Source organism: Manis pentadactyla, chromosome 4, assembly GCF_030020395.1.
Source record: "Manis pentadactyla isolate mManPen7 chromosome 4, mManPen7.hap1, whole genome shotgun sequence".
NCBI classification, from domain to species: Eukaryota; Metazoa; Chordata; class Mammalia; order Pholidota; family Manidae; genus Manis; species Manis pentadactyla.
This window is the reverse complement of record NC_080022.1, coordinates 52,277,926-52,303,994: the sequence shown is the minus strand read 5'-3', so window position 1 is coordinate 52,303,994 and position 26,069 is coordinate 52,277,926. Positions and strand designations below refer to the sequence as shown.

At 46.4% G+C, this 26,069-nt stretch overlaps 1 protein-coding gene and 1 pseudogene across 2 annotated transcripts; both read right to left on the bottom strand.

The window, feature by feature from the left end:
* Positions 1-1,783: 1,783 nt before the first annotated feature.
* On the bottom strand, positions 1,784-2,132 carry LOC118925370 (40S ribosomal protein S26-like; annotated as a pseudogene).
* Positions 2,133-15,245: 13,113 nt separating this feature from the next.
* FOXD3 (forkhead box D3) lies at positions 15,246-20,201 on the bottom strand. 2 transcript variants are annotated; one of them, XM_057500273.1, is made up of 2 exons: positions 17,185-20,201; positions 15,246-15,474 (listed from the first exon to the last, which is right to left on the bottom strand). In XM_057500273.1, exon 1 carries the CDS (start codon positions 18,864-18,866, stop codon positions 17,421-17,423), a length of 1,446 nt encoding a protein of 481 aa, XP_057356256.1. In that variant the 5' UTR covers positions 18,867-20,201; the 3' UTR covers positions 15,246-15,474; positions 17,185-17,420. The 2 variants fall into 2 exon arrangements, with proteins under 2 accessions (XP_057356256.1, XP_036767180.2); XM_036911285.2 differs by lacking the exon at positions 15,246-15,474 and having other exon boundaries at positions 16,246-18,398; positions 18,687-20,201.
* Positions 20,202-26,069: the final 5,868 nt, after the last annotated feature.

Here is a 26,069-nt window from a genome sequence, read left to right as displayed (position 1 = left end):
AGATTGTCTGCACTCCTCGTCTCATGGTGCATTCCTCCATTTTCAAAGCCAGCCGCATCATATCTTCAACTTTCTGTTTCTCTAACCTCTGCTTCTGCAAACACATGGCCTTCAGTGACCCTGACTCGCCCGACTCCCTCTAATAAGGACCTTTGTGATGACATTAGGCCCAAGCCAGGCTGATCTACCCTTCTCGAGTTTCTCAACCAAATCACTTCTGCAAAGTCCCTTCTGCCAAAACAGATAATATGTTCACAGATACTGAGTATTCAGATGTGGACATCTTTAGGGAGCCTTTATTCTGTCTACCAAAAGTAATATGCACAATGACCAAAAGCTGAGGATGGTGACACAGAAAGATGGGAAGGGCCCAGATGCTTGAGGACCTGGAATTGCAGTACCACCCCTGAATTGCCTACCTCTAGATAATTAAATGTTTTCATTGCTTAAGTCGCTGTTAATCCAGTTTCCATCTCTTTATAGCCTAACACATTCTAACTGGTACATTGCTTCCACTGTGAAAGCTTTAACATGTTGGACTAAATGAAATTATGTTGGGGAAAGTGCTTCATATGCTGTGGTCATACTGAATTCCCTGAACACGTCATACTGTTTTTCCCTTGAGCTGCTGTTTTTCCTCCCTATACTCTTTTTTTCTTTCTATCCTCTCTTATGCCACCCCTATTCACCAGACAGACTCATATTTATCATTTCAATCTCTTCTGGGATGTCCCGCCCTGCCTGCCCAGAAGTCTTCCCCGACCTACGTCTTCAGGTTAGGTGTCCTGGCATGGAGTTACCACGGCAGCCTGACCCTTTCCAATTATACTGTCCTTGCCCTATCTGTCAGCCCCGCAAAGACAGAGACCTGGGCTGGTCTTACTTTGGGCTGATGTGGATGTTAAATCATCAGGATATCATCAGGAATCCTTTTCCCTCCATTCCCCAGGTCTGCTTTCTTTCTCTTGGCTTTATTCCTGGACAGATTCTTCCCACATGGAACAACATGGCCACCAGTAGCTTCAGGCTTACCTTTTACCAACTTGGCAACCTAGATGGAAAGAGAATATCTCTCTCACATTAGATCCAGAAAAAGACCTGGCCCAACTCTCATTATCCTAAATTGGGCCAGGCCTGGGCCACATACCAACTTGCAGAGCACAGATATGGAGTCAGCTTCCCCAGAACCACAAGATTCACAGTGAGGGAGGGGGACTTTCACCAGGGAAAACTGAAGATTTGCTATTAGAAAATTAGACACTGGGCTGGCAAAAACTACTGAAGTCCACTAGAGAAGGTGATATACATAGCATTCTTTTTCTTGAGTGGTTATTAAGTTCCAGACACCAATTAAGCCATTTTTATTCATTAAAAAAACAGCACAAGTATTTTGTGACAAGAAACCAGGCCATCTTATTTTTCTAAAAGGACACTTGATAGTGTCTTCTCATCTTTTATTTAATCTGTGCATCAAAATTTCCTTGAGAGGGTTTCTAAGCAGACAGATGCTGAAGGGCAGGTATTATAGAGAGATAACCAAAAGAAATGGATGACATGGACGTTTAGAAAATGAACTGACCACTTTTAAAGGAGTATACAAATCTATAAATGGAAGTACTTTGCAAATATGGAGCATCTGATGGTGATCTTCTCTTCAACAAAATTGAGCGAAATGTTTTACAAAAAATTCTTCATGTATTGTGTCTTTTAAACGGTAAATATAATTTCCATTTTATTTTTTTCCAGAGAACAGGTTTTCTTCAGTCCTTAAGGACTTAGCTCCTTACATAGGTTTTGGTGGCAGTCATGGAGTAGCACCCACAGGTCTGAATCAGGGTGGCGGGTGCTCAGTCCTTCTGGGCCTCATTAGAACAATTCCTGACTACCTTGCTGAGAATGGCACAATTCGCCCAGTAATGTATTTTTCACATAGAGCTTAGGAAGTACATAGGAGTTGAAGACACTCACTTCAGAAATATTCCTGATGGGGCAGGCTCTACTGTGTTTTGAATGATGAACTTCTTAATGGCCTCATCCTTGGGCACAAATTAGGCACAATTAGTGCAACAAATAGTCTGCATGTGGCTGTGGCCCTTTTTGACATGACCATTGTTCCTTCTTTTCTTGGTCATCTGGGGAGAGGGCACCTGAGAGCTACGTATTGTGTCTTAATGATGCAAGTACAAGAAGAAGAACCAGAAGAAATGATAAGCTAGACTATAATAGAGATGTATTCCAAATTTAGAATCACTATGTACAAGTTAATGCACGACAACTTATAAACAGTTATATTTAGAGGCTCTTGCACATTTTGGTGGTATATGTATATATGTCTTCAAAATCAATAAAATATGGAAATTTGGTTTGCTATATTTGAGTTCTCATTAAATATTTTAATAGTCTTTCACTTCCCTTTATTCTCATGCTTGTAAATGATTTCTAAATAGCTTAAAAATAAATTTTAAAAGTTCTTTCAAAAAAAAACAGAGCACATACTACATGAGAACAAAGAAAGTTATGGTCCCTGGTCTCAAAGTTCTTAAAATGTGGAGAGTTTATGATATTATCTTATTTAATGGAGAGAGTTTACAAATATTATCTCATTTAATCCTTTAAATAACCATTTGAGGCATGTATTTTATTTATCCTTACCTAAAATATTAAAAAAAGTAAAATGACATGTAGCATAGAGTGTGCAAGAAACTTGCTCAAAGGCACTTGATAGTGAGTGGCAGAGCTGGAATTCAAGCTTTATGTGAGAGGTGTAGCCCTAATCTAATACACACCCTGCAAGTGTGGATGAGGGATGAGGCGAGAGGAGACAGCCCTGCTCCTAGTGGCCTCTAGGGCCTGGGCCATTCCCGGGAAGGCTGAGGACTACAAAGAGGTTAAAGCAAGTATCAAGGGCAGGTAGAGAAATACATCTGTGAAAGATGGAAGATAGACCCCACAGATGGTAGAAATAAAGGGGAATTTGGGGAATAATTATATATTTCATTTTATGTTTGGCATAAATGAGTCATCCTCCCTCTTTGCTCCTTTCCTCTGCCCCTGAAGTCATGAAGTTACAGAACTCAAGAGCTAGAAGATGATGCAGAGAGCATCTAGTGAGAACTTCTTCATAACCCTGATGGTAACCAGGGTCTCCCTGCCTCTGGAGCCTCAGCAAAGTTAACACAAATGCCCATTCCACCTCCTGTGAAAAATCCAATGCCCCTTGCAACATCTCAGGAAAGACCTAGGGACTTCTTCTCACGGTAGTTTCTTCTGACTCTAACTACTTTGTCTTCCAAGTTCTAGTCTCTATATTGTTGCTTCTACTTCACCTCTGCCTTGTCATTGATCCAAAGATGTAATTCAACCCAAGTTTTCAAAATAAAAATATTAGTCTCCTATACTTCATTTTATACTGAGGCATGAAGAGGTTAAAGGACTTGTCCATATCATTCAGTTGGTGAGGGGCAGGGCTGACCCAAGAAGGCAGGTTTTCTTTCTACTTCAGCATTCTGTTTGGTCATCAGGTACTGTGGTGTAGAGCAGGATGGGACAAGAAAACTTGGCTAACTGTGCCTGTTCATGGGCAAATAAATGGGGTTCTAAGAGTTTTCCCCAGTCTTCAATACTCATTAACTAACAATCTGTCTCAGCCTGCTCAGGTATAACAAAATACCATAGGCTGGGTAGCTTAAACAACAGAAATTAATTTTCTCACAGCATGAGAGTCTGGAAGTCCTAGGTCAAGGATGAGCAAGACATGTTCCTAGTGAGAACTTTCCTCCTGGCTTGTAGAAGGCCACCTTCTGTGTCCTCAAATGACCTTTCCTCTGTGCATGGGGCTGGGGGTAGGAGAATGAATCTTTGTTGTCTCTTTCACTTCTTATAAGGTCACCAGCCCTATTGTATTAGTGTCCGACCCTTATGACCTCATTTAACTTTATCTCCTAAAGACCCAAATATAGTCATGTTGGGGGTTAGGACTTCAACATATGAATTTGGGGGAACACAATTGGGTCCATAGCACATAGCTATTGGAAGTTGGAGGAAAAACAATTTGTCATCTTAGAAAACATTTTAACCTAACTTCCCAACTTTCAATGAAGTATTAATTGTGAAAATAATGAGTTTTGGATAAACTCTTATATTTGTATTAGTAGGGCAAAAGAATCTGCAAATAACCTGATAATTCTTGAGTGCCTACTATGTGCCAGACACTGTTTTAAGTACATAACATACATTAATTAATTTCATCTTCACACCATCTTATTGCGCAGATACTATTTCAGTTCCCATTTTGCAGATGAAGAAGTGGAACCTGTCCGATATCGTACAGCTAGTAAGGGGCAAGGCTAGGATTCAAATCCAAATAGTCTGTCTCCTGAGCCTGTACTCTTAACTACAACTCCATATTGCTTATACTTATTATAGTTATTTACCAATTTCTGTCATAAATAAACATGGTTATACAAAAAAAATTGGGAAATAGTATGCATTTTTATCTAGCTTATTCATGTTAAAGTGTTTAGAAGAATAATTTTAAATTAAAAAGCAAAAATAAAAACATGACAGCCAACTCAAGTCAGCTGTGCATGAATAAAAGCTACCCAAAAATTTGGGGGAGTTCCAGCTATCTACTTATGTCATATATAGTGGGAATGATGAAATACTGCCAAGGCTTGCCTTTATTAATAGAATATGGAATTAGAGTCCTCAATATACCCTAACACAATTGACTTTGTAAATATCAACTACTATTGGAAACGGAAGGACCTCACCACTAGGATGACCAGTTATCCCAGTTTGCCTGGGAATGTTCCTCTCTTCCAGGCCAAAAAATTTGTATCTCCCCTGGAACCAGAAAGAACTATACTAATCCAGACATGTTTTTTGTTTTGTTCTGTTTTGTATGTCTTTCATTCTGGTACTCCGAAGCCAAAATGTAACTTCTTTTGTTTCTCAGGGTGTCCCTGTCCCGAGGCAGTGGATGATGTCCTACTTTCAACTGGAGAGAAGGATGGGATTAAAAAAAACTTGCATTCCAAAAGTCTAAACAATATCTCAAGAAGCACTATTCTCCTCCGCTTTCAAATCCCCAAATCCATCCAGAGGGACACTGACCCCAGTTCTGGGAATCAGCCTGACTTGGGGCACGTGCCAGATACCCTCATCAGCTTCTCCCTGGTTGTTTCTCTTCTCTCCTCCCCAAGTTTGGGAAACTTCATGTAATTTGGCCAAGCAGGACCCTGTCTGTCATTTCAAAATCAATGTTAATGACATAGACTTTTTCCTGAGTACTTACACTTTGGACAAGCAAAGGTGCCCATTTTCCCTCAAAAAAAGCCTTCCTTCCTATGGTATTATTTTTGCCATGAATTTCAAAATGCCTGTTTTAAAACCCAAAAACTAACAGACATTTTTCTCAATGAATTTCTGTTATAGCTAATGATAATAGCTAATATGCATTATATTTATAACAATTGTACTTACCTCTTAGGGTTTTGGTGAGAATTAGGTGAGTTTATTTATATATATAAATTGCCTACTACAAGTTAGTACTCTACAAATGTTTGCTGGCCAAGCACTGCTTTAAGCACTTTACATGTATTCTCACAACAACATATGAGGTGGTATTATTATTATTATCCTGTTACAGACAAGGACGCTAAATAACAGTAAGGTTAGATGGGTGACGTGACTAGTAAGTGCAGGGTTGGATTTCAAGCCCAAGCAGTCAGGCTCCAGATCCGTTCACTATGGCACACTGCTTCTGCCTCAGAGGAAACAGAGGAGATGCGGGAAATTCCAAGGAAAGAATCACGTTAGCATTTCAAAATATTACTGTAACACTCTACTTTGAAATGAATCGGAAAAGTAAGATGGAATGATGGATGAATCAAAGGATGAATGGCTGGATCAATTACGTGATGTGGCTGTATTAAAATATTAATAGTAGACTGTTGAGTATATAGGGATTTGTTGAAGAATTTTTTAAACTTTTCTGTATGTTTGAAAATTTCCATGATAAAATGTTGAAGACTCTCTCCCAAATATTACTGCAACATATTTGTACCCTAGAAGAGCCGCTCAGGTGCTTCTCTTTTAAAACAAATTCTACCCTATCCAGTAAACCATTATATAATAATAGCACACATTGAATAGCTATATTGTGTAGGATAGGCAAAGTGCTATGGGACTCTGAATTAAGAGTTTGTTCCGTGAACTAGCCTGAAGATCTTGTGGAAAGTAACCTTACGAAATGTCACTGGGAGTCCCATTTCTGCAGACTGTGGCAAATAGAGAAAGGGGGAGAAAAAAGACTACATTACTATGTTTAGCACAGAGAATGAATCAGTAAAAGGTCTCTATGCTGATAATTAGTGAATCAACATTTTTTAAAGGAGGGATGTTAGAAGCTGAATGTAAATTATTTGCAAATATTTTGATTATTAGTTTTAATATAATAATAAGAAAAGCTAACATTTGCTGCATGCTTATTTTCTAAGGGTTATTCTAAACATTTTAGGTGTATTAACTCTCTGAGTCCTCTCACTATGAGGGTAAGTACTATTACTGTCTCCATTTTTGCAGACGAGGTAACTAAGACACAGAGAGTTTAAGTAATTTACACAAAGTAACACAGATGAGAAGTGTTGGAGACAGAATTTGAAATTAAGCAATCTCTTCCACACCTGTGCTCTTAACCACTCCCTTATACTGTCTCCTCTTAGAGTTTTAAGTAGTTAATTCTTAACCTTTCTCTTTCCCACCTGAACTAACTGAGAAATAGACACAGGAGTCAGAGATAACACTTATTTGCTTTTTTTCCCCAGTGAAAGCTAAATTAAATGATGTGCAACCAAGCAGACTTGCTAATAGTTGCTAATAGTAGGACTTACCTACCCATTCATAAGCAGCACTAAACAGTGTCAGACCTCAACCACAAGTACAGAGCATGTTCTGCCAAGGTAATGGCATGGCAGAGGCTAAAAACCGGAATGCACCCTCTCTGTAAGCAGCCAAATCCAACATGTGCAGGAGTGACTGATCCACAAATACTTGGTTCCTTCTCCTAAATTCACCAATCAATAAGTCCTCGTCCCTCCCTCAGGAGAGGAGGGAGTAAGAGGTAAAGACTCACATGTCCTTTAATAAAAATTCCTCTCCATGGAAGCATGTTAAGTAAGAAATTAAGTACTTTCTCACCCAGCACTTCTTAGCTATTAAATCAGCTGTATAAGAAGAAAAAATACTAGCTACACACACACACACACACACACACACACACACACACACACACACACACACAGGAGTAATGTGGAGGCTTCCCAGAAAGTGTATATAATATTTGAAACTGTGGTGCCCTTAGGAGGGCCTGGAGTATAGAAATCTAAGAGGACGAACTCCTTCCAAAATAGTATCTAATTGGGAAAATCCACGTAAAGCACTAAACACAATTCCAGGCATAAGGTAAATGGTAAATTAATCTTCTTATCTTCTATCCCACTTATTATTGTTGTGATTGTTGTTCTCCACTCTCTACAACTCACTTTCTGTGTGAAAACACAGAATAAAACCACTTACATGGATTCCTGGCCAGTCTTCTCCAGAGGACAGAAACATTTTACATTTTATAGCACCATGAATTTTGCAAAGCACTTTAACATATATTATCACTTGATTCCCAGAACAACCCTAGGAAGGCAGACACTATGATGGGAATTGCATTTCATGAAGAAGTTAGGTTCTAAAGTAAGGCAAAAAAATCAAATATAATAATAATTAATCACAAAATCCCTTAAATTTCCCTCTCTAACAGACAGAGCATACCATCTCTCTGTTAATCTCATAGCTTTCCCTCCATTGTTGGGACAGGTTGATACTTCTTTGGCTGAACTCTAGATGTAATAGCTGGCTTGCATTTAGGGGCCATGTTGTTCAAAAATATAAGGGCAGTATATTAAAACACTGAGATCTCATCCCATTTCACTCACATCATAAAATGCATTAAGGGAACCGAGACCAACTATGGAAACAGCAACTTCATGGCACCCTTGCTTATTTCCCTAGGTCCCATGCCCATTAAATGAAATTCATGGCAGCTTCACATTTCAATGGTTTTCTATTCTCTCTTCTCTCTCTTTCTCATACTTTTCAAAGTGATGTTTGGTTTAATTTGAGGAAGGTGAACAGACATATGTCTCCACTAGATTACCATAATCTGTGGCTCACAGTTCAAGTGACTTAGCCTAAATCACGAAGCAGCAAACCCCAATCTACTAACTTCCATCCCATCTTCCTTTAACTATACATCACACCCTCCCATTAACCAGATAACATAACTGAGGTGGTCTTTGCAAGCTCAAAATTAGGTATTTGCCTGATCAGATCTAGTCTACACAGATAATAACTACTACTGAAATCTTAGTGTAGGAACTCGAAAAATGTTAAAATTAGTTCACTTAGACCTGAGCTCAGCAAAAACATAAGGAAGGCACTTGTATTGTTCTTGTGAAAGTGCTATCATATCTTTAATGACTATTGTCAAGACCTCTCATCCACAAGACTGAAAAATACTCTGAAAGTGAAAAAGTGATTTGCCACATGGCATTACAGAGTAAACTGTTTCACATCTGTTAAGTTGTGAGCACACAAAAATGATACCTACCTCAAACAGGTGGAAGGGATAGTGGTATCAGCAACTTCATTTTTAAATATGAAATGTGACAACTATTGGTATATGATAAGAGAGAAAAATAAATAAAGGTAGGCTCATGAAAATATGACCATTATAAAATCAGCAAAACTGTAAAGTAATAATGGCCACTATTTTTGAGCACTTTAAATACATTATCAGTCAATCTTCATGTTATGATCACCATCTCATAGATAAGAAAACTGAGATTCAGAGAGACCAGATAACTGAGATAATCACATTTAGGAAATGGTAGAGCCAGAATTTAACACTAAGACGATCAGATCCAAAGTCCATGTTCTTTCCAGAATATCATTCTGCATCTCAAAATAATAAACCCTCCCTAGCAAGGTAATCAATTTTGAAAATAGGGTATAGCTATCTCTTATACAGGTAAGCTTTTAGTTTATATAATTTAATGTTTTTTTCTCACACTTTATCTCATTCGTGTAATATTTAAAAGCAACAAATAAGTATAACCCATTAAGTGAGTGTATTGAATATATTGTACTAGAATGATGATTCCCAAAGTGTGGGATGGATTCACTCAGTCTCCTGTGAGGCTTCTTCAATTTGTTGCTGGGGCCCTATGTGTGGTGGTAGAGGGGGGGTGATTTAGTCCACTACCCTGAACTACAAAATACACTACAAAGATCACAGTAAAGGAGTCATCAAACCATTGGAGGTTTGAATGACAGATATCTTAGAATAATAGATACCTCAAATCAGAGACAAAAGTGAAACTAAGGCTTAAAAATATCTAAATTTTTGGAGTTACTCAAAAAGATTTGTTGGCTAAATTTTGAAATGATAATACTATACTCTCTTTCTTTCTCTCAGCTAAATTTTCAATAGTGGTCTTTATTTGGGCAAATATGGAGTCCATCAGATACTCTGAAGTTCAATGTCAAGACTAGGACTAGGAATTAGTCTTGTCTTTTAATCCAATCTATTAACACTTGCACTCCATTCTCTCCACTAACAAGAGGACCTTTATCATAAAGTCGTAATTCCTGATATATGTGGAAAGATGATGCTGTTGAAATACCATCAATAAAGCAGATGTTCCACAGTGGTTGTGATTAATTTGTGCTGATCTTAATACCACCTTGCTCTTGTAATCAACATTTACATTTGCAAGAAGGTGGAATTTGAGAGATGGTTTACTGCTATGATCTGTAACAATGGCAAAGAAAGAAGCTAGTCGTCTACATAAAGACTAGATCAATAGTAACCACACAAACTAGATATAAATTTGCAAAAATAAAAAAAGGTATTAACTCTATAACACTAAAAGGCATTTTATCTTGATCCCAATTGGAGGGCAATGGCCAAATACTCTGGGATTTTCCTTCTTCTTCTCTATGTTAAATAGTAGAATATGCATGAATATTTTTCAGGGAGGACTTCTAAGTTCCTAGTATCATAGAGTGAATGGTTTGGATGACTGACAGGTTAAAGATAACTTTTATGCCAATGGTTATAGCAACTGAAGAGAAATTAAGTGATTTAACTTTTTTAAAATGCTTTTTTTTTTCTGGTTAAAAAAAAAAAAGAACATGAGATTCTAACAACCATCCCACAAGACTTTTACTACCAGTGTAGTCTGAACCCAACCCTAGGGAAGGTGAGAAGTAACTAGGATCTCCAACTGGGTTTTAGAACAAGGCCCATGAACAGCCCTGGAAGATGAATCCTGAATGCAGAATCCTGCTGCTTTCTCAAAGCTTTAGCTTTTGCTCAGTTTTCCCCCCACAAACAATTATTCTAATATAGAAGTCAAATCACAGTGATTTCTTTGTGTTTCTAGATAAGGAAACCCAACACATTATATGATCATCTTTAATATTAAAATCTAAACAAATGATGAAAATTCCCTATACTAAGGAGATAAAAGGGCCCTATAACAAAAAAGATGCCCCTAAGTGCAATGAATGTTTTGAGATAGTGATTACTCTTCGACTCGAAGAACTGAGGCAAAGGCTGACTGAAAACCAAGTACTCTGGAGGGGTTTTCCCCATTAGGTTGGATGTGTAACTCGCTGCAGGTATTTCAGCAGAGGAAAATGAGTTCTCAACTAGTACCAGAATGACCCAGAAAACATCCCCCAAAACTCCAGTTATAGTATGAATGTTGATGTGACTTATACCTTTTAGAGCTCAATAAATACTTTTTAAATTTCTTCATTTAAAAAATAAACGTGTTTATAAAAGCATTTATTGTAAGGAAAGAGAAGAAAAGGAATGGGAAGAAAACAGTCCCCCAAACTCTTGGGAAAGACCTGACTTGATCAGTTAACACCGTTCAAGCTTCCTTATCCCCACTCTCAAGGTCCTAGCTCATCATTTATTAGACAAATCATTTTGACCACCCCCTTGTGCTCAGCAATGTTAGACAGTAAAGAACTCCTTGGGCATCGATGACAACAGTTCATTATTTGGTACAGTGGACTCCACATTATCGCAACTACTGTGAGCGGAGAGGCTCCAGAGGGCTTCCCGGAGGAGGCGCTGCCTCCCAGATGGGATTAGAGCAAAGGGAAAAATCTAAGGTTTGGGGTTGCTCTGGTGCTGAAAACCACGCTCCTTGTGATCCAGGCACAAGCCCCTTGCAGAAAAGAGTAATGGACAAATATCTTGTTGATCTTTTGGAGAAAACTGAGTCTTGCTTACCGTCTGTGCAGAGGAAAGAATGGAAGGGATGGAAGGATTAAATGTACCAAACCTCCTCTCCTCAATAAGCCGTGCACCGCAGCTCCTGTTGCCGAACTCCGGGAAGGAGCATTCCAAATGCCGAGTCCTCTGCAGCGGGAGCGGCGGGGCCCCGATGGCCGAGGGGAGACCTTGCCCCGCGTTGGCTGCCGGGCGAACACGCGCAGGTTGGGGGCACTCCCTTCCGTCCTCCACCCTGGCCGGGGTCTCCTGAGCCCCCACGACCCTCCTGAAGATTCGCCAGGGCTGTGGCCTACCTAGCACACCGCGGGGATTTGTTTTGCGTCTGAAGCTTCCCTGGAGGAGGCAAGTGGGGCGCACCGGGAGAGGGCCGGAAGGCAAGTGCCCTTTGCCTTCCCACCCCCGCCAAGGGTGCTTTTAACGGGTGAGTCTCTCCTAATTAATTCAAATTCCCTTTCTCGCTTGCATCCCTCCAGGCAGCGGAAGCTGGAGTCCTGCAGGCCGAGCCCTGGTGGCTGGAGCAAAGGTGGACCCAGCGTGGACGCGGTTGGCGGACGCCCGTGGGGACCGATTCCCGACATCCGAGAGCTGTGGCTGGGCTGCTGACCCGAGGAGTGAGAGGAGCTGCGGGCCTGGAGTTCCCGCCTTCTTTCTTCCCCTCCCAAATCGAGGCTTGAAGGAAATCGAGACGCCGGTCACCGCCGAGATGCCCAGCGCTGGGCTAGCTGCACCGCGCCCTCGGGTTTAGGGGTAGTGGGCGCCCCGGGCCGCAGGACCGCCCTGGGGTCTAGGTCTTCCGCCTGCCTGGAGCTGAGTCCACTTTTTTTCTTATCCTTTTTGTCCTTTTCCTTTTTACTCTTCCCAACCTTCCTTGCCCCACTGTTAGAATTTTTTTTATTCTTCCCTTAAGTGGAACTTCCTTTTTGGGTAGAGAACAATTTTTTATCCTCTGAGTATTTCCATAGGTTACACTTAGGCTGCTGAGTGGCCTTGGGGAAGTCACGGAAGTTTCTGGGCCTATGTGAAAAGAGGTGGATGATGTTTTCTAGGGCTGATTTCCTGCAGATGCTTCTAAAATTCAGCCCCAGAGTACTCTGACAAGGGAATGAAGGTGTTTTTTCTCCCTCCCCACCTCTCTAACAACAGGACTGAGATGTGTGCATGAGCACATAATCATCTGGAAAAGAAGGCTTTTGGTACGAGTTTTACATTAAATTGAAGGAGGGAACTAATTTAACTCTTAATTTGAAAAATTCCAATATAAGATACCCCTTCGAGAAATAAAAGTAAGGTGATAAGGCTTAGACTCCTTGGATGATTTTGCAACATTTCTTTTCAGATTTTTGTTTTGCGAATCCGCCCTCCTTGGCTGGTTTTGCCCCTGGGGGAGCACAGAATGACTCGTACATTCCCAAGAGGGCAAGGGGAGGGGATGGTGATCGTTAAGAGTGAAGCTGGCTCTGGGTGTAACTCTGCCAACTGTTAGAGGAAGGCAACGGGGAGGGTGGTCTTTTATGCGGGTTTGGGATCTGGTTACCTTTAATTCGCCCGGGAGGCCGCGTCTTGCGCTAATGGGCCTCTGTCAGCGGAAGGCTCAGGTTTCCCCACTTGCCTCGGACAGTGGAAGCAAAGGGGCAAACGGCAAAGTAACCGCTCAGCCAGAAATACGCCAGGCCTCCGGACATCGTGGGCTTCTCCTCAGGCCCAAGGCAGTGGAAGGAGTCAAGACCAGGAGGAGACTTCACCTTTTAAAAGTCCCTTTCTCGCCAGTCTCTTTCACTTCATCCGTTCAGGCAGCCAGGGGCTGGATTGGGTTCTGCATCCCTCTTAGAAAAACCTACTTCTCACACCTAAAATCGAGTTATTCAAAAGCAAGCCAACCACTGCAGGTGCTTGGACCGGAGTTTCTCTGTCCAAAAGCTATTAAAAAATACCACGCTCCTTACATACCCTTAGCTCTTCACAGCTTATAACATTTTTCACCGACACCACCTCACCTAAACCTGCAAGCCCAGGCGGTGGGCAGACTCCTCATTCTCACTGGGGAGACAAGGAAATGGAGAGACTCAAACCAAGCAGTTTGTCCAAGGTCACAGTCAGGAATGCCTAATCCCTGATTGGGAACCCCTCTGCAAGGCCACTCTCATTCCACTGCTTGCTGTCCTCTCCTCCCATGAACTGGACACACAGCCCTATGACTCTGCCCAGGCACTCTGAGGATGCCCTTCTAACCTGCCCATTCACCCCCCAGGGTGGAATCCATTCACTGATTTATGCTGCAGTTATTGCCACCATCACAGACACAGGTGATGTCTGATGGACACATGGCCCTGGAATTAGCTTTCTTTCAGATCACATTCTCTTTAGGACAGTTCTTCAAAGAACCCATATTAAAACTCCCAGACATGCGCAAGCACACCCACACCCACACCCACACATATCCACACACCCAGCCTTTCATGTTCCCCTCACTGGCAAGATTCTTCCTATAAACCATTAAAAAAAATAACCTCAAATATAACTCTTAATTGCCTCCAAGTCGATGTTTCCTCATCACTAAACTTTATAGCTTCCTAATCTTTAAGACAAACTCCCTTCGGGGCTCTGCCCCTTCCAGGAGTCAGGCCGAGAAAAGCAGCATCTCCGATACTCGACCTAGTGTTCCAGACCCAGAGGATGAGCAAGGGTGTCAGGGTGCTAAGATCCTGGGAGGCAAGGAAAGGTCTCCGAGGGCTGGGGCTGGACACTGGGAGACAAACCGCTAAGTTTTCCATCCGCTGGTCGCCCCCTACAGGTCATTTCGACTAGCGCAGCGAAAGCCGGTTATAGCTCGTGCACGTATTTTGCTCTAGCCTCGGTTCGCACACCCCTGGACCTCCGGATGCACCTTCCATCGCCCGAGAGATTATGTGCGGCGGCCCAACGCAAGCACTCGGCCCTGGAGATGCTCTGAGGGCTGCAGGCCTTGGAACTGGATTAACTTCCTAGAATGAGTTCTGGAGAAAGTGGAAACCAGTTTAAATTGGTGTGTAGCCGAAAGCCAAAATCCTTCCCACAAAAATCAACAGACATTCTCTTTTTATTACAAATAAATCTGCCTAAGTGGAATAAAAAGACGGTATCAATTGTGTTGCCTTTAAATCTTAAAGGGAAGAATTTCAGTGTCTTTTGTCGCTAGTGCCCGCGTTCGGTCACATCAAGTATGTTTCAAGATCCCCCCTCTCCTGCAATTGCTTGCGTTCATTACATATATTTACATTTTCCCTTCTACTCTAAATCTTCATAGTATAACAAGCTTAAACCAAGAAGAGTTTTTCAGAAACGTATGGTCAGGCCTCTCTTAGACATCTGCCAGGATGTCTTAAACAGCTGCTGGCCGTTTCGGGGTCTGGATCTGAGAATCTCCTAAACTCCAATAAATAAAGGGGACCATCTCCAGGCTCTAGTTCAAGGTTGAAAAGTGGCTGGAAGGAAAGTTGTAGGCAGATCTCTCCCCTTCTCCGCCTAATGCATTGCTGGAAAAAGCCCTGCGGGTCTCAAGCGGCGGCTTGTGGCCAAGTGTCAAGCTTCGGGCTCAGGCTCGGCCGGTATTGCTGCTATGCGTGGAAATATGAGCGAGTAATTTTATAAGTAACAAAGGATCAGAGATGGTATGAGGCTCCTGTTATCCAATGTCATTTAGAAGCCTTGGATCAGCAGCTTCTTGAGGCTAAAAGTGAATTCAAGAAGCCCTGCCTTTCCCTTTTCCCAGGGGTGTCAGCTAAATTTAGAAATAACCTCTATGTGTTTGCACAAATCATGTACCATTTGCTGTTTGTGTAAAAACTGATTAGCCAGACACAACTGTGAAACAACTTGTTACTTTTATAGCTGCAACACACAAACAAATTTAGATCCGTTTAGTTTTCCTTATAAAAGGAGATTAGGAAGGCCCCGCCTGGAGACTGTGTGGTCCATAATCTCTTCTCCGTGAAGGTTACTGTTGCTTCTTTCAGTTGCAGTTGATTATCAGGTTCTTGTTTATCGAGTTAAACTATCTCAACCGCCGCAGCTTGTTTTCTTTTAGGACCCTGATCCAGAAGGACTGTTTACTCAGGACACAATAGTGTTTACTGTTTACAGGGAAAAAAGATTCGGTATTGCGAGATTCGTCTTTCAAAGTGACTCCCTTACCCACGCCGACAGTAGGGAAAGAAGGCTCGGATCCGAAACCGGGAGGCACCTCCACCATCTGGAGGCAAAGGGGACGCTAGCTAGAGGGACGGGCCGTGTTTTGCAAACAGGACGCGCAGAGGGCCGAGCTGACAGTACTGCTGCCACCCGCTCCAGTTTTAAAAGCGATTTCGCATAAGTAATTGTAACAGCTAAATTAATTACAAAATAATTAGAATTGATGCGGTTTGAGGATATGTTGGTGGTGATAGGAACCGGCCTCCCGCGTCTAGATGTTTCATTTCTACATTAGAACTTTAAAGGCTGCAGCAGCTGAAGTGCACATTTAAAATAATTCCCGAGGACACCTCCCCATTCCTGCCCTATGATACCGCATTTCACACTAACCTAGCCTAACGTATATTTCTAAAAAGTTTAGAAAGGTGTGTGTGTGTGTGTGTGTGTGTGTGTGGATGTGCACCTACTTTAAAAAGTGTTAAGACCACTATTCCTTGGGCTTCAGAAAGGCCGCATGTCAGAGGGAGAGAAGACATGCATAAGAATCCTTCAGAAATAGAAACTATGTTGTAGGTTGATAATAGCCATAGAGTAGGTACCTTACTTGAAAATACTATGAAAAAATAAAGCAACTATATATTATCTCTCAGGTTACTATAGACTATACAATTCCACAGCAAAATTTAAAATGCTGTCACATACATTTAAAAAAACCAGCTGGGCTTATTTACCACTTCGATTTAGGGAATGAAAATAAACCATTTCAAAAACCTAAGATTTAAATGCTAAAATGAGGAATATGTTTGGAATTTATATTCTTTCCCAAGGTTAACTGATATGACTAAGAACTCTCATTAAGGAAGATTTCATTGTGGAAGACAGAAATTTGGTATTTTTTGTAAAAATAATAGATTGTGTTGTTGTTTAGACTTAGAGGGTTTTTGTTTGTTCTAATGGCAGCTTATTTTATTTACATAAATATCTGGTCGTTACATTAAATGGATTGATCGAACAATACCATGGCCCACGTCCCGATTTTATGTAAAAAGTTAAAATAAATATATTAATGTGATTTAAATTAGGCATATACTTTCCTTCCTCCAATTAAATTTATCTTAGACTCAGATTACGAATTAGCTAAATTTGAAAAGGTCATTACTTAAAACTCAAATTTCTGTAAAAGATAAATGCAAATACCATTTTTAAATCTTGTCATTTGCCTCATTTTAAATCTTGTCATTTGCCTCAGACAGCTAAATAAAAATTAGGGTGACATTTAAAAAATTTATTTACAAAGTTGTGTACAACACGATGGAATAACATTTAGAATACCATATATATTCATCCATATAAACAGACTTTTATAATAGAATGACACTTTTCGCCTTTTGAAAATTTTTTTATATTTAAAATCTCCCAACGTCTCTATACATTTTTTTTCTCACATAAAACTGCGGAGAGTGAACCTTCAAAAAAATGAAAGTTCAGAGCTCTAATCTACTGAATTAGTTTTTTCTTAAAAAAATAAAAACCCCAAAAGGAAAGTCAATAATTTTTATACAAATATGTACAAATAATTTTCCTCCCATCCCCACGCCTGAGAGCAGGCGCCGTCGGGGCACATTTTTGGAATATTCAGTTTTCGGTTTTACCTGTAGGGAAAGCTAATCCCGGCGGGCTCGCGGTGAGAGTTCGCGCCGCCAGCCTAGGTGTGAGCGAGAGGGTGGAGGCCGACGAAGGTCGGTGTTGAGGGTCGGGGAGGGGGAGGAAATGGAGGATAGTCAGAGTCCGGGATTGGGCAGGGGGACCGGGGCGGGGCGCGCAGCATGAAGTGCAGCCGCCTCCCCGGGCCGCTGCCGGGCCCTGCGACCCGGCCACCGGCGCGTCCCTATTGAGCAGGCCACTTGGCTTGCGCTGCGGCGGCGGCAGCCGCGGCGGCCGAAGCTGCGGGCTGCAGGAACTGTCCAGAGAGCGGAACGCTTAGGATAGGCGCGATGGTGGCCGTCGTCCGGCTCAATGACAGCGGCTGGTGCGAGGCCATGAGCGCCGCCGACTGCACGGTCCCGGGCGGCCGCAGGAAGGACTGCGCCGTGCCGCCGCCGCCGCCCCCGGTGCCCCCAGTTACCCCGCCGCCCCCAGAGCCCACTGCTGAGCTCCCGGGCGCCGCGGGGCCACCGCCGATGATGTTCTCGATGCTGAACGACGGCCGCGCGCTGGGCTCGGACTTGATGAGCGACGCCGTGGTGCCCGCAGCGCCCGCCGTGCCCGCGGCGGCGGCGGCGGCGGCACCCAGGCTGTTAAGCTGCAGCTGCAGGCCGGGGCCGAGCTGCGAGCTGAAGGCGGCCGCTTTGCGGCCCAGCTCGCCCGAGGGCAGCAGCGGCACCGCTGGCGGCAGCACAGGTGCCACGGGTGGCAGCGCGTACGGGTACTGGAGCGCCGCCGCTGCTGCCGCCGCAGCCGCGGCTGCTGGGTGCGAGTAGGCGCCGGCCGCGGCCGCGGGGTGCAGGCCATAGGGGCGGCCGTAGGGCCCCGCAGCGCCCGCCGCAGCCGCCAGGCTATAGGCGCCGAAGCTCTGCATCATGAGCGCCGTCTGCTCGCGCAGGTGCTCCTGCTGGTGGCGCTTGAAGCGTTTCCGGCGCCGCAGGAAGCTGCCGTTGTCGAACATGTCCTCGGACTGCGGGTCCAGGGTCCAGTAGTTGCCCTTGCCCGGGTTGCCCGGTTCGCGGGGGATTTTAACGAAGCAGTCGTTCAGCGAGAGGTTGTGGCGGATGCTATTCTGCCAGGCGGGGAACTTCTCCCGGTAGTAGGGGAAGCGGTTGCTGATGAACTCGCAGATGCCGCTCAGGGTCAGCTTCTTCTGCGGGCTCTGCAGGATAGCCATAGTGATGAGTGCGATGTACGAGTAGGGCGGCTTCACCAGGCTGTTCTTGGGCTTGCTCGGAGCCAAGCCGCCCGGCGCGCTGCTGCCCGAACCCGGCCCGCCGCCGCTCCCGCCGCCCTCCTCGCCGCCAACTCCTCCCTTGCAGCCGTCGGCCTCGGAAGGGCCCGCCTCGCCCCCTTGTGCGGCCCCGGTTCCAGCCGCCTCCTTGGGCAATGCCAGGGGCTGCTGGTGCGGTGGCTGAGGCTGCCCGTGGTGGGGTGCCGCCGGCGTCACCTCGTCCGCCTCGTCCAGGCGCAGCTCCGGCGGCCCCGCGGGGCTATCGCAGCCCGCGTCGCTCTCCTTCTCCTCCAGCCCGTCGTCGCCCTCACCCACCACATCGATGTCCACGTCCTCGGCCGTCAGCACCGTCTGGCCGGACATGTCGCTGGCGCTGCCGCCACCGGAGAGGGTCATCCCTCCTCGGGGTTGGTGGCAGCGGAGGAGAAGGAGCGGCAGGCGATGGGGGTCGTCAGGGGCTGCCGTTGAGATCAGGGGAAGGGGATTTGGGCGCCCCGAAAGACGGGGGTCTGGGAGAGGGGAGGGGGACCTAGGTGGTTCGGGGCCCTCCCGGTTTGGCTCACTCTTGGCGGCGCAGCATTGCGCGGCGCGGGCGCTGCGGGCCGCCCCCCGCGGGCGCGCTCCGCAAACTCCTGCTGTCCCTGGCGCTCGGTACTAGGCGCTTGCTGCTGCTGCCGGCCCCGGCTGCTTCTTCACGCCGCGCCCCCTTACTTCGCCCGCCTTCCTCGGCCTCTGGCCCGGGCGTGGGGAGAAGGAGCGGTACAGGCGGGTGGGCGCGGGACGCCGGGCACCAAGCAGCTCGGGAGGGCGCGGGCAGGGGCAACGAGGGAGGGGGTGTCAGGGACGCCGAAGCCCCCGTAGTCGAAAGTCCCGTTTTAAGGACTGGCCTGATAGATTACTTTCTACTTAAAGATCCAGTGGGAGGCGGGGCCACGTGACCGCGCGTGACGTCAGGGCCGCTGCGGTGCCGGCCAAACTCAAGTTGGTTCAGGGAATTGTCAACAAAGGGATGAGGGACGCTCAACTCAGCGCCGCACCGTGCGCCAGCGTCCCGTGGACCCCCGAGGGCGCCCTGGCCTGCCCCGGGACCCCAGCCTAGGCTGGAGCTCTGCGCTGGGGTTGAGGGAGCCTGTGGGTGTCAGTGCGGAAGGATGGGTGTGAGCAAGCGAGGGCGTGGGCCTGTGAGCGTCAGGCGGACCCGGCTGCATTTCTGCCTTTCCCCTGTCCCCTTTGCCAACACTCCTTAGGAAGGGACTGGGCGACAGAGCTTGGTAGTATCTGTTTTTTCTTTGTGTTTTTATTCTTTTTAGCTCTAAAGAGTAAGAGATGCGCATCCGGCTCCGTTTTGCTAATTGGACTTAAGACCCCCAACCCTCCTGCTTCAGTGCTTATTCGGCGGCAACACCCACTGATTGCACGCGCTCCCCTGCCCCCAAAGCCAAACAACCCGGGCCCCAGCCTTTGCTTTCCCGGCTAGCTGTGGGAGTGTTTATATATATATATACATTTTTTTTCCCCCGTGCGTCCAACATCAGCTGGGGATCCCGAAGGTCAGAAAATGGCCATTGAATAATCTATTAGAATAGTTGCCGAGAGAAATAAAAACGACGTAAAGTAACAGGGAACCTATAAATATAGAAAACGTAACAAGCTGCTCGGAGTTGTTAAAAGACTTAGCATGTGAAAAAGTCGGAAATGAGGCGCTGGGGAAGGAGCCGGGATTGGCAGCGGCCTGGGTAAGTCGAGTGGGGCCCGGAAGAGGCTTCTGGGCCTCCAGGTTATGCGCCACACCAGGGCTGAGACTGCCGAACGACACCGGGAATGAGACTGTGTGACTGACTCCCCTTGGGCTGGGGCCCTACTTCTTGGGAGCTGGGGAGGGCGCGGGGGTCGGGTTTACCGGTGGGCTGGGTACTCAGTTGCTAATAACGTGGATTCTTTCCTTCAAGGCTTAGCTAAACCCTTCAAGATTTAGCTTCCCTGGAAACCAGCAGCAGAGCGGGTGGAGAAGGAAGCGAGGATGTGGCCAGTACACACCGAATTTTCTTGGCAAGGGAAGTAAGTGATGGTAGGAAAGACTGGGGATTTAAAGAGGTTGGGGCAGGGGTGTGGGGGGACCGCAAACCGACTCCGAGTGCATGGCATCGCTGGAGCAAGTGGACTTCACACCTCCAAGTTGTGCTCCTGGACTGGGTGAATCCAAGGTGCAGCACCTCTTCCCTCCCGCATTTTTAGGCCAACTCACCAGAGTCTCTGTAGCCTGCCTAGTGTGACGGGGCTCCTGGAACCCGAGCCCAGTCTGTCTGCTAAGGCCTGGGTAGAGAATGCTGACCCCACCAGAGAAGGAGCATAAGGGCAGGAAGTCGGAGAGGAAATAATTAGTAAAATATTTACAGAAGACACTAGAAAATTGATTTAACTCTTGGTGGAAAGTAGTACTTCTGATTCCTTCAGTCTATGCCTAACTTACGGTTCCTTCTACTTAGCCTAGACACACGAAGAAAAATCTGTAAACTTAGTTCATTTTAGGCAGTGCGACACACAGATTGACTTCAGTCTCCATTAGATAATTTCTTGGATATAAACACTAGCTCATTGGATCACCACTTCGCAGGACGTTCCTGGTTGGGGCTGGGGTGAGGGTGGGGGCAGTTATTCCATCACTGAGGCGCCCGTGAAACTTCAAGGTTTTTCTTTTGTATGTTTTAAATATATATATATAAATCACCCCCCGGGTTGATCTGAGGCTAAAATGAATCTCTGAGTTGATTTCCGCAGCTGAACCGCTTTGTGGCCCGCAGGTTCGGAACCGTTTACAATGCCATCTAGATAGCCTCTGGAGAAAGTAACTGGAGCGGCGAGCTGGTTGCCCACTGCCCCTGGCTGCAGAGGTCGCGGCTGCAACTGTCCGAGCAACCCAGTAACTACAAAAGGAAGGTCGGAAGGCCAAAAGAAAAAGAAAAAAGAAACCGGAATTTACAAAATCATAAATTCCTTTTGTCCAGCTTCCGCGGTCCAGCTCCGGAGGCAGGCGCGGAGGCGGGCGCGGGCCCCACCGCAGCTTAGGAGGCTGGGAGGGTGTGGACGCGTGCGCGTGTATGCGCGCAGAAGGGTGGCGGCTCTAGGGACTGCCTTCGGGAGCCTTCTAAGTAACCTCCAGATGAGCCTGTTTTTTATTCCGCTGCCCTACAGGGTTGGATCGCAGACTCCCTAGGAGCTGTTGGTCTCTGCCTCTCACCCTCCCTCGGACCGATCCGTCCCTTCCCTGGTGTTTTATTGGAACCTCCCTGGGGGTAAAGGTGGGGGTGGGGTGAACAACTCCCAGTCGCCAGTTTCATTTGTTGCGCTTTTTTCCTTCCACACAATAAAAGTCAAATTAATTGATTCATACCATTAATTAAGGCGCTTAGCGTGAAAAGTAACGCTTCCCCTCGGTTAGAGATCTATTGTGCTAATCTCTTGTTCAATCAGTGTTACCATCTGATGCCGGGTCTGGCCCTTACAGAAACTTCTCGACTCGATTAGCTAAATGATGAGACGTGCAGGACCTACTGGCTGTGGCCCCGACGTCCGGCGTGCCGGCCCAAAGGCTTAATACCGATTTCCAGCGTTGGCTGCGGATTTTCCCGCTACCCCACTTGACTGGGGAACCCGCCGCTGTTTTCCTCCTTCCCGGCGGACAGTAGCGCCAGCGCAACATCCAGAGGCGGGAAGGAGGCAAAGCAACAGCCCAGGTGGGAGGCAGGAAGGGTCCCGCTGCCTTCGCCGCGGGACGCAGCCGGGGCGGAAGGGACCGAGCCCCACGCGGTACAGGGACCTGCCCGAGGCCGACTAGATTCCGGGCTAAGTAAATCTTGTTTTTTGTGTAATTGCAGTTTGCAGCTAAAAGCCAACAAGTTGTCAGTTACCGCCAAAAACTAGGGCAGAAAGAGATAGAAGAAGCTAGACGGATACAGAGAAAAACCGATACATTAGTGGGGGTGGAAGGTGGGGAGAGAGTGTGATAGAGGGAACCGCAATATTGGGGAGAAGGGGGAGAAAAAAGAAATGTGGACAAATATTATCTGAGTCGCAGAAGGTTACTGGGGGAGATAGAAGGAGAAGGAGTATAGACACAATTACTACGTGTGAGAGTGACTACTTCGGTCACAACAAGCAAACTTCCCAGGAGGGATTTAAAGATGGCACCCAGCAGTCTCACCTGTTCAAATGTTTGAAACATGTCGGCCAAAGGAGAGTGGAATGAGGATCCCTCCTTTTCTCCTGCGCGGGCAGAGTTCGTATTACCCATCTGGGGAAGCCACCAGGACGGGGACCATCAGGGAAGTTGGTGGTAGTGGAGGGGACCGAGGTTCTAGCAACAAAACAAAAGTGGAGTCTGGATCGATAGGAAAGAAATTGAGACGTCTCGGGGGAGGGGAGATTTAGTGTGTGCGGTCTCGGGGGTGCGATAGCAAGGGTGGGGATGGGGAGAGGTGGATGGAACAATTTATGATGGAGAAGGGGAAATTAATTTCAACTCTGTTTGAGTTCTTAGTGGTCAACACCGGAGGAGTGGCACGGTCAGAGTGTGCAGGAGGCAGGAATGGCCCACCTACCCTTCTCCAGGCCGGAGAGAATCCAGGTGGTCTCCTCCTCCTTAAAGTCAGAGACTATGCCAATGGCTTGAATAAATCGTTGGCCTATATGACAGAATCGTCACGCCCGCGCGCGGGTGCACTATTCTTCCCATCCGGGAAGATGGGACCAAGTTCCGCGCAGAAAGGGGCGAGTCTCCCACCGACAGCAGCCGCTCTCTCTCTTTGACAGAGGAACAAAACGTGGGTGGAGTCCCATTGGAATATACCCTACCCGCCAAGAAAACCAAAGTCGACTCCTTCTGGACAATCTTCATAGATTTGTTAAACTATTACCAGCCTCTGCCTGGATGGCCTCCACCGAGCAAGGTGGGAAGGGCTGAGATTATACCTAGGACCCCAACCCATCTATTTCCAAGTGGGTGGTATTTCCAACCCACTTTCCACCACCCTGTGTACCTCTCCAGAGCTCTTCGGGGTGGGGGGTGGGGGTGGGGGAAAGAGGCTAATTTAATGTTCTTGTTTGGATTTGCATCTCAAAACTTCATTTATTTTCAAGGTGCCCGCCACTCAGAGCCCATGCCAAGAAGTGCATATGAATGGCGAGAGACCAAAGGGAAAGGAGAGAGAGAGAATGAATTCGAATTTATTTATATTGGAAATGTATAAACATCCATTTTGTAAAAGGCAACACGTTTAATTAACGATGAGAGAGCAGTTAGGGGCAGAAAGCTAGTAAAATTGTGTGATAAATTTATGGCATTGTTAGCGTGCTTTTAATTATGGCTATTATGTTAATTATTTCACATTAGCATGGAGTTATCAGCAGCATGTCAGATTTAATCAAAACGAGCCTTTCTCTCGAAAATTGTTCTTTTCATCCGCGAGGAGAAAGGTCCTCGGCAGGATCGGGGCTTGAAAATGACTTGGCATTGAAAGCCCTAGTCTTTCCGACACGGTTTGGTGCAATGTGGCTCGGCCGGCTGTCCTCTGGGTCCCTCCAGGCTACCCTCGGCTCGCTGAGGAGCCGAGGGCTGGGTTTTTAGGAATTCACCATTTTCGCCCCCTTCGGAGCCGACACTTCATCAAATGGGATCATTCTGTCAAACAATATGATGCTGCTCATTTTTATCTGTCCCGCTTTACAAAACCCCCATTCAGCCAGCCAAGGAGCAACAAAAGCCTCGGAGCGGCGCGCTGACAGCCACTGCCTCCCCCGCGCGATCGAGAAAAACGCGAGAGGGGTAGGGGAAAGCAGGCGGCCGGCGCGCGCCCCTCGCCGCCCGAGGGAACGCGGCCTACGGGGAACCGCGCGCTCAAACTGCTGGTCCTCGGGTGTGGCCCGCGTGGGACACGCCTCTCGCAGGTCCGCCCCCGCCTTCGGCCTCCCGGCGGGCTCAGGGCACCGGGCGAAAGCTCGTTTTCTCCCCGCGAGAGACTCGCCCACCCAAGCCACATCGATTTCTTAATCACTGCCGATCGATATATTGGGAGCAAATAAATAGCCGGTTTGGGAAACGTTTCAATTGCAGGCTTGATAGTTGGAACGCTGACGCGGGAGGGCGCCCAGAGCGGCGGGGCACGCGGAAGGGGCTTGTGGGAGAGTGGGGAGAGCCACCTGCTGCGGGAGCCTAGTGTGTGGGCGCGGGGCCGCCTGCCACAGGACCCCGTGGTCTTGGACCTCGGGTAACGGCCAGGCCTCCGCCAGGATTCCGCTTTCTCCTCTCAGCTCCCTCTGGCGGCGGGGCGGGCAGGAGCTCAGCGCTCAGCCCATGTCACGTCCAGGCAAGTTCTCCAGGTTTCGTATTCCTTTATAAAGTTTTGCAACCAACCGACCTTGAGACCAGTCCCTGGGACTCGCAGGGGTAGAGGCCCCTCAGGCCCTGGGCAGCATGGGCCCACTTCGCTGGCCTTACGGCCCAGGCCCGCGGACACTGTTGCCTTCTCGTCCTAAGGCCGGGAGCGCCCCTCCTGCGCAAGACCACTCAGGCCCCGCCTTCCCGGGACATGGCTGTGGACCCGCCAGCTGTTGCCTTATTTTTAGAGCTATTCCATTCGCGCGGTTATATTTAACTCGATCCACTCCTCTGAGGAGGTCGTTCGGACATGAAATTCTCTACATCGCAACTTGGGCCCACCCTCCCTGACTTCGGGGCGGTCCCTCATGGGAAGATTGGAAAACCCCTGCTTAAGAATCTTTGACATCTCTGGAGCTTGGCTAGGAGAGGAAGGCTGAGAAGTCAGTTCTAGGAGGGATAGCTACCCCGCCTGCATGGCCACTGCATAGAGGTTTAGTCTTGTGTGGGGGAGGGGAGTATGGAGGAGGATTCAATCCCAAGGGAAGGATGCCCTGCAGGGAGTACTGGGTCCATTTCCTTCTTATGCAAGACCCAGAGTATCCAAGTGACCAGAAAGACCTCTTACAACTCTGACCTTCAGAAAGTTTATGACTTTTGTAATCCTACAGCCCTACTCCCCAACACACCCAACAGGACGCTTAAATTTGAATAGTATGTAAGCTTCTCAGTTCCAGCCTAGTCTTCCCTCTGCAAACTCTCCAGACCATGCTACTGGCTGTCACACCCTGGGGAAAGGACCCAATTAATAGCATATAGAAACGTTATTGTAATACACATATCATTCACTCAGGTCAAACTGAATTTATAAACAATACAGAAGCCTCCTACTATAGGGTACACATGCAGATGTGACATGATCTGGGATATCAAAACACACTTAAAATTTAAGTTCTCCTCTTTCTAACACTTCAAGGAAAGGACTTTCTTAAGTGTGGGTCCAAAGTAGGTATTTCTGGGTGCCTCTTTTTGTAGATTTCCTTGCAATGTATGGGAGAAGGATGGAAGTCATACAGCTGAATTCACGGGGAGAAGATAAATAGGTATATGTATATATATATATTCACTTACTGATTTCTTCTTTTATTAATACTTTGTTGAACAGCTCCAAACTCTGGAAAATGCTAAGGAGGAAAAGAAGAATTAAACTCAAGGTTCCAGGTACT